Source organism: Thermobia domestica, chromosome 2 (genome assembly GCF_964235325.1).
Source record: "Thermobia domestica chromosome 2, izTheDome1.hap1.1, whole genome shotgun sequence".
NCBI classification, from domain to species: Eukaryota; Metazoa; Arthropoda; class Insecta; order Zygentoma; family Lepismatidae; genus Thermobia; species Thermobia domestica.
In genome coordinates, this window is record NC_137455.1 from 291,546,805 (window position 1) to 291,559,291 (window position 12,487).

At 34.6% G+C, this 12,487-nt stretch overlaps 1 protein-coding gene across 3 annotated transcripts in view; it reads left to right on the plus strand.

Moving 5' to 3' along the window:
- The window catches only part of LOC145678572 (telomerase protein component 1-like), a 556,234-nt gene that overhangs the window by 425,464 nt on the left and 118,283 nt on the right, over positions 1-12,487 (plus strand). For all 3 annotated transcript variants that reach the window (XM_081748879.1, XM_081748878.1, XM_081748880.1), the window contains exons 22-23: positions 6,370-6,457; positions 9,111-9,295. In XM_081748879.1, coding sequence (XP_081605005.1) covers positions 6,370-6,457; positions 9,111-9,295 — 273 coding nt within the window. The remainder of the gene's footprint in view (positions 1-6,369; positions 6,458-9,110; positions 9,296-12,487) is intronic.

Genomic DNA, 12,487 nt, shown 5'->3' on the forward strand with positions numbered 1-12,487 from the left:
TCAACACTTCCAGTGTACCCCTAAAAAAATGTAATAAAGAAATAATGGCCATATTTTTTAAATAATCAATTAGAACTGGACAATCTTCACAAAATTTGGAATCATCCAGTGAAAACGGCACATTTCTAGCACTTTTGCTTTTCGAGTTATCATTGTTGAAAGGTTTGGAGACAAAGATATAAAATTTTCTTGACCACAACATTTTAATATATAGATTATTATTATTGTTGTTATTATTATTATTATTATTATTATTATTATTATTATTATTATTATTATTATTATTATATCTTTTCTTCTTCTTCTTCTTTTGATCCCGGCGGGAGCTCATGTGGTTCGGATTCCACGTTAATCAGTAGGTCCACGTCTCATATAGCCTCGCTGCTGAACGGGACGATAAACTCAAAATCAACTCAACTCAACTTCTTCTTCTTTTTATATCTGCAGCAGGCTAGACTATCTCCTCTCCTTCAAATTTCTCATACTCACTGGGATGATAAGTTGAATGATGTCGCTTGACGTTAAACTTCTTTGAGCAATCCTAATAGAACTCGACAGATTTAGTTCCATACTGTAAGAACTATCAGGCATTTTGCATAGCAAACCCAATCCTCAGCGCGTAAGATTCCCGTTATATCGAGAAAAATTAATTTCTTTTGAGACGTATTTTATCCTTCAGAGACGATTACCTTTTCGCTGTTGATCCCAATTCAATGCCATAGCCCTAGTGATTTATAGAATAAATTGCCCATCTTCTTTCTACACACTCAAATTTTGCTAATAGAAATTGGGAAGAATGCCTTCTGTCCTGACTAGTGTTTCCGAAAAAAAAGAAAAGGAAATTTTGAGTAAAAAACCTTTTTTTACTGTTTTTTTTCCCTGAGCTTGGAAAAAAACCGGAAAAATTCGGAAAAATTGAAGTTTTCGAATATTTTACAACATTATGCTTTTAAAATGAAAACTGTTTTATATTTACTAGTTTACAATTAAGATCATTGAGTAGTAATGTTTCTTGTATTAGAATAGGGAAATTTTGTGGCAACAAATATATTTCCAACACTCCTTTAAAGTTAGCGCCGTGATAGAATGGAGTTATGGCTACAAAAGATATTAAAATATAATCCTAGTTAAATTAATTAATACAGATGCATTTAAATTATCTTAAGTAAAGTTATAAAGTTACCGTTTTATGGTAGAGAAGTGCTAAAATAACAGGAGCAGAATAATGTTAGTTAATACCAGTATGTTAAAATCAAATATAGCCTATATTTTATGGAGATACGTATCTTCCTTGTGCTGTGTAAAATTTCCAGAAATTTTGAACCCATTAGAAAAAATCTTTTGTTCGGAAATATTGACAAAATCCGCAAAATATAATTTAAAAACTATTTCTTCGCTTGATGCTAATCTTATTTGCTGTAACGTGTCTGCAGCATATATACAATGCATTTCGTTAGCAGGAAAAATACATAAAGCAACAGATTTTAATTTTACTTTTTAGTTTTCTGATTTCTGATACAAATCGCTCTTTATTATTTTTATGTTTTTCGAACAACTCAAAAAGAGAGATGATTTTATTTGCATACACACACACACACACGGCACAAGTGCGAAAATTTGAGCAGCGAGAAATATATTAAAGAATTTAACATGTGAAACTTCCATTCGTTATTATTAAAGACTAGCAGAATACACGTTCTTCGCACGGGGAGAATACGTTTCATTTTGGGTATAAAGGGCACCAAAACTGTCACCAGTGAACTTAGAGACCCCAAAAACTATGAATTTTACACTAGTATCAGTCATTTTCAATTATTTTTACATGTCACCCTCTCCCTTTAGGAGCTGAATTTGGATTTAAACGGCATCGGAAGTGTCATTGTTCATTTGTCCATCTCAGCCACCCCGAAAACTATGGATTCGACACTAATATAGGTCATTTTCGATCATATTTATATATCTCCCCCAGTAGCGTAGCTTTAAGTTTCGCAATGGGTAGACAGGAGTAATACTTGTGTGGCTTTTAATGAAGGGGCGGAGCCTAATTAAAAGTTGATATCCGGAGAGTATATAAGTGATGACCAACTCCCAAGCAGCCAGAAGGAGTGGAAGTCTGATGAAGACACAGTTATTGTGTTGAAACTGTTACGTGATACTTTATTTTTATTTTACATATTATCACATAGCCTTGCTCAGTGTGTTATTGTGTATTAGTACAAAATGGAAACATGGCCTGATAGAATTGATATCAGCTATTTTCAATCATTTTTATATATCTCTCCTTCCTCCTCCTTTAAGTTGCAGGCCTGAATTTTTATTTAAACAGCATCGGAAATGTTACTGTTCATTTCTGCAACCGCGAAAACTATGCATTTGACAATAAGATCGGTAGTTTTTGATATATACCCTCCCCTTTCCCCAAGTTGCAGTGTTGAATTTAAGCTTCATCGGAAACATCACTGTTCATCTCAACAACCCCGAAAACTATGGGTTCGATATATGTCCGCACTTTCTTCCTCCAAGTTGCACCTTGAAAGTAAAATGGTAAAACCCATCCCAGGCCCGAACCTCATCTATGTTGAAAGTTTTTTATTGAGATCAGTCTGGTGGTTCAAGGGTTGTTAAGTTACAAATATAATCACTTTCATTTTTATATAGAGAATTTGTCGCACTAGAAAACAGGTATTTGTTTACATACAAAAATTTGTACATAAAGTTTATATTAAATTCTATATTAGAATATTAAATCTATATATATAAAAGAGAACGTACAAAATCCTTTGTTCCCTCATCACGCTAATACGGCTGAACCAATTTATTTTATTTTTGGGGGGTTATTAGGATTTGGACCCTAGATGGTTTTTATCATATCACTTTAATTTTTAATTACCAGTGTCTTGAGATAATTGACCATTCAAGTGTCCATAACGTACAAATCCTTTGTTATTAGTTCATCATAGGTAAAAATAAACGTATTTATATGCAACCCGCATGACCGTGTCACTCGGCGGGTTAACATAAATGACAGGCGATATAATGTTAACATTTACTGCAATCTACTATGGTTTTTATCATATCACTTGAAAGCGAAAACTTCCGGGGTGACCGCAGCGAAGCGGGGCGGGTTAACATAAATGACAGGCGATATAATGTTAAGATTTACTGCAATCTTCTATGGTTTTTATCATATCACTTGAAAGCGAAAAAGTAAAAATTATCTAAGTAACAAAGTTTATTGCGTTCCGGGGTGACCGCAGCGAAGCGGGGTGAACGCTGCTAGTGATATAATAATGTTTTAGTGCATGAGTATTAGTGAAATTTACCTACTGCTCTCTCTTTTAAGAAGTAATTTGGTTAAAGTTAACAAAATTTCACCAGATCAAAGAGCACATTAAGAACTCGGTTTCATTCAAGAGTCCTGTTTGATGCAACAGAAACGCTTCATGATGGTAGATTTATATGCAATTGTGAAAGTTCTGTAATTAATGCACGACCAGGAACAAACGACTGAAAGGTACATAAAGGAAACGAGTGCAGACTATTAATTTTCAAGAATTAATACAACAGTTTTATTTTTGAATGCTTCTTTTTTAAATATGCACAATACTGAAATTCCTCAACTTACATTTTTCGCGCGTTCGAAATAATAATACTGTAATAATAATTTTTAAAAAAAAGGTTCCATTACTAGTAAAATTACAGAAACCGGAAAAAAACTTTTTTACCAGCAGATTCAAAATTTCCGGAAATTTTACAACGCTAGTCCTGACATCTTGGGTTACCAGTGAAGTGCTGTCTTTCTATGATGACCTGCTAAAATAGTAGAACTACAAGGAAAACAGCAGAAGTACGTGATCGAGAATTACAGGAAAATAAAAAATACTACTACTTCTGTATCTAAATGAAAATAATCGTTTATTGAGACGCAAATAGTAACGTATTCGCTTATAATCTGTAGTTGTGCAATACACTCACTTTAATGTCAAAAATGCTACAATTTACGAAGTAACCTAATGCTATTGCTTAGGTTATATCAGATTGTCTAAAAGATATTATACCTTTGGAGGTCAAAATTGAGAATGCATTTATTGTGATTTGAAAATAACGTTATGGAACTACACATACACAATTCCGTTCGATGACTTTCTGCCATTTTCCCTTGAACACCATAATCTGGCGCTACAGAACTTCTGTGGTTTCTGGTCGAAAAATTGTAACACGTAATTTTCACAGTACTCGTATGAAACTAACTTAATATTTTCAGAAGTTCTGTAGAGACCAAATAAGTCTGACGATTCCAGGCCAGGTCTATACAGGGATGCAGTAAAACCTCTCAGCCAAATTCCGTTAATATCTGACAGTTGTTAAAGATGTATGCGGTCTGGCGTTGTCAGCGTGATATACGACACTCTTTCTGTTGACCAGTTCCGGCCGTTTCTTTTGACTTCTCACAAATTGTTGACAGTACAGGTTCGAGTCTATCGTTCTGCCAGGCAGCAGCAGCTCGTAATGCACGATGCCGTTCCAATGTCACCAAACGCACAGCATAATCTTTCTGAGCGTCAATGTAGACCATAGATGGCCATTTTCCACTGGGGACTTGCTCACGATCACTTCTCTCAACTGAGTTCGCACTCGCTCGGGCTCGCACTCATCTCTCTTGACTGGGCTCGCGCTCACTAGCGCTCGCGATCACTTCTGTCACTGAGCTCGCACTAACTCGGGCTCACGCTCACCTGTCTCAACTGGGCTCACGTTCACCTGTACTAGCAATCACTTCTCTCAACTGAGCTCGCGCTCACTCGGGCTTACGTTTCCTTCTCTCGACTGGGCTCGCGCTCGGACTCATTTCTCTCATTTGGGCTCGCGCTGACTTATTTCACTGGGTCTAGGACTTAACTCGGGCTCGGGCTCAGTTATTGAGTTCAAGTCCAGTTGAGCGCTATTTCCGAGCTCGCGAGCATCGGGTTCGGGAGTTTGGACATCTATGGAATGGCATGTCGGACATAAGCTCACCGGTAGGAAGTTCACCGGACATAAGCTCAGCGGCAAAAAGCTCACCGGACATAAGCTCACCGGCAGTCCTATATTACAGGGGCAAACAAAACCTCACCGATAACAAACGTAAGCTCCCTTGAGGGACTTGTAACAAAATCCACCAAATATTGAAATCTAGGCTTTGGCTACTTCCTAAGCAGAAAATGGAGCTATCATTTTAGATCACCTATCTGGTATAAAAAAATAATAAGGACGTTGCGGAGTTGCGTTGTATTAAACGAGAGCAGACCTTGAGGAAATTGTAATAAAATGCCTGGATATTAAAATCTAGCCTTTGACTGCAATTACAAATAGGCCTAATAACTCAGTAGAAAGTAGAGCTACTAATGTCGTATAGCAGCTATCAGATATCAGAATAAAATAGGGATGTTGCAAGCTTAATGTATTAAGCATGGGCGACAGTAGGCCTAATTTTGGCCCTGGAAATTTTAGAACCAAACTTTTCTTATAGGCCGGACAATTAATCGTTGCATTAAAATAATTTCATGATTAGGCACGATTACCTAATAGAATTACTTGCTAACAGGATTGATAATTCTGTTTTTAGGAATTCATTATACTGAAATGTTTTTTGGCCTTGCTTTTTTAGTGCTGCCGTCGTGCTTGCAGACCAACACTGAAACAAATCTCTTTCTTATTTACTAACACTAAGCTTTTTTCTTTTGGTAAGAAAGAGATTCATTTTATGAGTATTGGTCTGCAAGTATGATGACAGCCTTAAGACTTGAACTCGGCAATATTCTTTATATTTTATTCTGATATCTCCTATATGACATTAGTCATATAGCCTATTTTCTATTGAGGAACTAGGCCTACTAGTAGTCAAAGAACATATTTAAATATCCGGAGCATTTTATTAAAAGTTCCTCAAAGCCCACCCACGTTTAACACATTAAGCCCTGCAACATCCTTATTATTTTATTCTGATATCTGATAACTGATATATAGCATTGATTTTCTAAAGATTCAGAAATGTAAAGAATTCTTTCCGATTTTCGTTAAAATTATGAAAATTCCAAATTTTCAGCATATATCCTATAGCTACAATATAAAATACCAAAGTATCCATACATGAACCTTCATTGCTTAGAATATAATATCTTTGATAAGAACTAGGGATGGCTTGATCCGGATGTCATTAAATGCGGATTCTGCCTGAGGAAGGTGTGGATTAAATTGTCTTTAAAAGCTTCTTCGGTATTTAGGTTTTTAGAGCAAAACTCATTCTTCTTGTGATTGTTTTATTATTTTTTAAAATAAATATTTTCTTGTGGTTGTATGGATAAATTATTTTTTTCTCTCCCATTTCAGGGTGTATCTTACGTAGTAAGTGCCTCTACAGGAAGTACTGTCACTTTGTTCCTAGAACGAAAAATATGGATACATAAAATCACGTTAGGTAAGTTATATTGTATTCAATCGGGAATTAGCCGTGAATTTTAGAAACCTGGAGTATATTGGAATTAGTCTGGATTTTCACATGGAAATCACAAAATTTTACAATTAAAATATACGATATGAAAGATGATCACGCAGTTGTAGCTAAATTTTCAAATAGGCTCCTTCACCAACAAGTGTTAAGTGAATGCCTGCACTTGCATCCAATAATGACACTATTCCCGTGACATTCGCTAAGTTTTTTATTTCTTCTAGTATTAAACCACTGCTATCGGAATCTTTTCCAGAATCTAAAGTGTTCGTTACTTAGAAATAATGAAAATCATGTATTTTTTCGCATTGTGTCCTTTTATGTTTTTGAATTTTAGGTTCTAAGTCTCCAAGTATATCGTGAAATTGAAATTGCATAGAGGAGAAGTGGTATGCATAGTTGTGTTTGTATTAGCACGCTGTTTCCATCGGAAGTGTCGAAAGTTCTCAATCACTTGGAAGCGTTAGATTTGTTCAGTAGTATTTTTGTGCTCTACCTTATAATTTGAAACGCTCATTCAAGTATCTATGGATGATGAAATTCCAATCTTAAAGCGTTGTTAGATTTGCAGCTTGAACTGCAGAACACGCAAAACTGCCTATCTTTTTTAGTATTGGTAATTGTGGTCTTTGGATATTCAAATCCGATATAAAGCAGACAAGTTCGGATTTAATAAGATTTTTACGTGCTTTAAACGAAAAAAAAATTAAATAAATATTTGCCCTGGTACACCATAAGACGATCTTGCACACTTATTAGTTCGTCTTTACTAGGTTGCCTTCCAGATCCATACACACATTTCTATTATCCCTGTGTGTAGTTTTATTAAAGAGCTTGACAGATTGAGACTGGAGCCAATCATTTGGGGAAATTTCTTTCAGGAACTACGTAATATTGGAAAGAAATGGTGCAAGGTCAAGTGAATGAGGAGAAGGACGGATATCGTAGACGCAGATGCATTGTCTTTCACATAAGGGTAGCATAGGAAAGCATATGACTTTGTTATGGCTTTCCGTAATTTCACCAATAATGAGACATAATAAGTCCCGTTTATTTTGGCACTTTGCCAGAAAATCTATCATCAATAATCCATTCTAGTTAGAAAAATACTGTGCGCCACATTGCTAAACACAATGGAAGAGGGTGCTCTGGACCGACGAATTTGAATTTCAATTTTTCGATTCCCAACACCAGATATTTGTGCGTCGCCTTTCATCCCAACTGTGTAATATGTGCAGTAAAGTATTTAAAGGCAGTGTCAGTGTATGAAGATGTTTTACAGTCAGTCAAGTTGGCAATTTAAATCAAATTAACAGAATAATTGACACAAACGTATATCACAACAATTAACTGAGACATGCAGTTTCATTAAGAACGCATTTTGGGCCGTAACTGTGTACTACAACAGAATAACAATCCCAAACATTCTCTCAATTTATACAGTAATTATCTACAAAGCAAAGAATAGCCTTACATCATCACAAAAATGAAAGAGCCGCCGTAGTCTCACGATATGTCACCCATCGTGCTCTTGAGGGATGAATTTTACATAACAGTCGATGCACACATGCTCAACAAATACTGAATATCTCTGAAAAGCTCTTCAAAGCTGTTAGAGTCACAAAAGTTGGATAAATGTATCAAACAAATGCTTGGGATTTGTAAAGATCTTATCAAGGCTAAAGAACGGCACTTCGATGAACGCAAACTTCCTCAATAAATTTGTCTCAACGGCAACAGAATAGTGTATTTTCGTTTCATTATGTGAACAATGATGTTTATTTTGAAAAAAAAAAAACAAAAAACGAACAAACAGGGGTTGTATGAATACAATGTATTTTGTCTGGAAAATTCTTTAAAAAAAATCAGTAGTTTGTCAGACTTTTGACAGTGACTGCACATAACTGATAGTTGTTAATATGCATCGGAATCTTATCTACTAATCTATCTCTTCCTATGACTCTATCAATATTTATATTCTCTGTCTAAAAACTAAAAGTATTCAACATATTTGTATTGCATAAGCAGATTAGTCTTTACATGTCAATTCATTGCTCTTGAGAATGAAACAAATGTATGAGTTGAGATAACGTAGGGTTGTCTGTGACTGATAATTTGTCCCATTGCCTTCAATAAATATACACGTTGTACATTTAGACTGCAAGTAAAAGTGAACCGCACTATGGTGGTACTAGTATTCATATTATGTTGAACTCTTAGTAACGTTATCCCAAAGTATAACATTTTAAAAGCATCAATTTACTTGTTAAAGAAATTATTTGTAATAATCATTTAAATCGAATTCACGTGAAGTTACTATATTACAAGAATTTGTTTCTGAAGTTTATTACATGTGGAGCAAAATTCTACATAAGTGAATTTTTAATGTCATATGTCAGTGGCTGTAAGAATTGTTCATTTTACACACCTGTTACAATTTTGGATTGCTGTATCTCACAGTTGATTACTTCAATATGTTTTGCTGTAGAATATATAATATTATGTAAATTTTAATAGCTCTCCTATTTTGTACTTTAAAATTATTTTACAGAAGTCATATAAAAGTTTTAAATTAAAGTACAAGGGAAAAATGTAACGTATTAATTGATACTTTCTATTGCAGGCTCCCTTCCGTATCCTGAAAGAAGTCGTATCGTAAAGAAAATGCTTGAAGGACATGGTAAAGTGCTAGATGAAACAAACTTTAACAACCAGCTACGCTACATTATAACCAAGAGCGACGCTGGCAATATGTTCTACCTTAGTCTTGTTTGCAAAGAGATAAGGACTTATGGATTATTTGAAGAGGTAAGTGAAAAGCGTTTAGTTCATGGGAGTACATTGTGATTTATAAGTATATGAAATATTCCAAAACAATGTCATTCATAAACTACGTAACAGTTAGTATTTATCATTACATCAAAACAACAACAACATTTATGTTTCAAACACTGCCCACAGTGGTTGCTGTGGTTTGGTACAAGACAGTAGTAGTAAACATGATGTTGAGCCAGCATTCTGTATCTGTAGTACGTACATTGTAATAGTATAACTCTGATTTCGGGAACAATTCCAATATCCATATGTACTTAACAGCACAAAGAAGTGGTATAAAAAATTCCAGGAAACGGGCTCTCTGGGTTTTATTGATTGGGACGATCAGGACCACGTGAAGAAACTATTGGTTGTGCTATATTATTGTATTCTCGCAGTCCCCGCAAAACCACAAACGGGCAAGTATAGATGTTACCACCCAAGCAGTTTATCATAATAGACTGAAAATTAAACTCTACAAGCTTCAAATTTTGGAGGTTTTTAGCACTGTTGTCATTAGTCTACATTGAAATACAAGAGAGCCGCGAAGTTGATTTCTCAGATTAGCTAATCTTTAGTGACAATGGAATGTTCCATGTGAGTGGGACAGTGAATCGCTACAATGTGCAATCTAGGTGACCGAAAAACCCTCATACAGTCACTGAGCATATTCGGGATTCATCGAAAGTGACTGTCTATTGCCCTGTTTCCAAAATATATAGGCCAATTTTCCTTTACAGAGCTCACCGTCAGTGAGTTACGTACTTAGCTAAGCTGGCTGATACCTCAGTTTAATGAAGACATCAGTAGATCCAATGCCAGTCTCATCAAAACAACGTTGGAATTGGTTAACAAGTCGAGATAATAGAAGCAGGAATTTTAGGTTGGGGAAGTCAAGAGCGTTGAAATAAACGGGAGAACGAGAAAAGTGTGAGATTAAACGTGAGGTTAGGGAACCTTATAAACCTTGTATCACAACAAAATTTAACTTTGAAAAATAAAACGATACAAAATTTTAGACGAATCCTTCAAAATTTCACCAATACAGAATGAAAAATGAAATTTTTAGATGGTGTTTTTATACAACATTTTTATGTCAGCATGCTTGTTCATATTGAGCCACAAATTTTATAGTGTTACGTGTTAAATTCTAAGAATCCGAGTAATAATTGTATTGCTGCAGACTAGTCATATAATACGGAATTACTTCCAGATATTTTGCGTCTCTCACAGACTCGAATTCAATGTAACTAGTAAATAGTAAAGCACATAGAACTCCACAACGATAGCAGAAAATTGGAGCAAGATGACAATAGAAATTTTCATTAGTTTGTTATTGAGTATTTGTAAAAGTACAAAATTGATTCGTTACTATCTTTAAAATATTATATTAATGCAAGGAGAAGTGTGATGTTTCTGTGGTATATTATATATTCCGAAGCGTCACCGAAGTAGAGTTGGATTGGTGTGTTGTGTTATTGGATTGACAACCAGTATGAAGCTAGGCGTGAAATGTATGCTTGTCCATCTTCTATTTTTAGAATAATAGTCTCAGTTACAATATACACTGCTCGCAGTTTACACTGCACACTGCTTCACGATTAGCGTTTGATATTCTGTTGTTATAGAAAAGTTTTTTTTTTTTTTTTTTTTTTTTTTAACTAGAAAAACTCATGTGATAATTTTTTACTTTCCCTAAACTTCACTCAATATTTTCTTAAAAATTCTATGAATTACAAATTAAATTACTTTCTTAGAGGTGCTCTGATAATATATAATTAATTCAGTGCCGAACCCGTTCTTTGTAATATCCCACTGACATATGCTTGTAAATTATTTATGCAGATGTTAGTGAGCATATATATAAAACTTTACAGTAGAAGTTGCAATATCTTCTTTTGCTATAAATTCGAACTTGCTGCAATTCTGAAACTCCAACAACCAGAAAGTTACCCTCAATGTATCTGCAAAAGCTATAACACCTCCTCATGCCTCATACGGAATTTCTAAGATGCATATATGCGAATAAGATTTTAATTTTCTTATGACAAGATCCCATATACTAAATTTCTGACTCTATATGCAGTGGGTTATGAGGGATCTTCGCCACAACTTCAGAATACATTCAAAAAACAAAAATGTGTCATAAGAATTATGATAAATTCACCGAAACGCACCTGTTGTAAAAAACTGTTTGCATCCATGAATACGAAGACAATTCCTTCATTGAGTATTTGAATTGCTTAAAATTAAATAAAATCACTTGGATAATATTAAAAGGAATGGCAATGCTGACAACTACCCTACGCTTGGAAAAGATAATTTAGATCATCAAAGATAAGCGTATGGAGACTTACATCTATATAGATGTAAAATTGTATAATAAACTGTCTGACTGTATAAAGGAAAATCATTTAAAAAAAGTTGTTTTGTCAAGTTAATGTGCAAATTATAATGAGATAACACCTTGTATCCAATAGATAAGTGTCTAAGCAGCCCATTATGTAATTTTTGTGAAAAATTATTAAATTACTTCTTGTATATATATTAACTAATGACAGAAATAAAATTAAATAAAATCTTTCAGTTTTATATCTCACGATTATGCTGTGTAGGCTAAAAGAGATGGTGAATGAAAATGAATGAAATGATGGAAGAAAGGGGGAGGAAACGGGAAAACCCCGAGGAAACCCTACACATACGTGTTCATTCACTACAAAATCCACTTGGTGTAAGCTGGGATTTAACCAGAAACCCCACACACCAGAGGAGAACGCTCTACCACTGAGCCACGACAGCCCTAGTAACTACAAACATACATATATAGTAATTGAAATAGTGAGTAAAAATTCTATGTATATAATAATCATTCTGTATATTGTAAAAATGATTTTATGCCTTCTTCTATAAGCTGTTAGAACGGAAGCATTGTATTTGTTATGAGTATTAAGTGTTATAAGTATCTGTTTTAAACGTTGGCAGGCCATTTTGTACAAATCTACATATAATATGGTCTACACAATGATTAATAAATCAAATCGAAGTTCTATCCCTTTTCCGTTGGAGTAAAATTTCCAAAATTCATGCAAGCGAATGAAAGGTTTGTATTTTGTTTGTGAAGAAGTCCATAGGTGCCGAATTCATAACTTAATGTCTCCTTGCTTAGGCGAAATTTCCAGCCTCTGT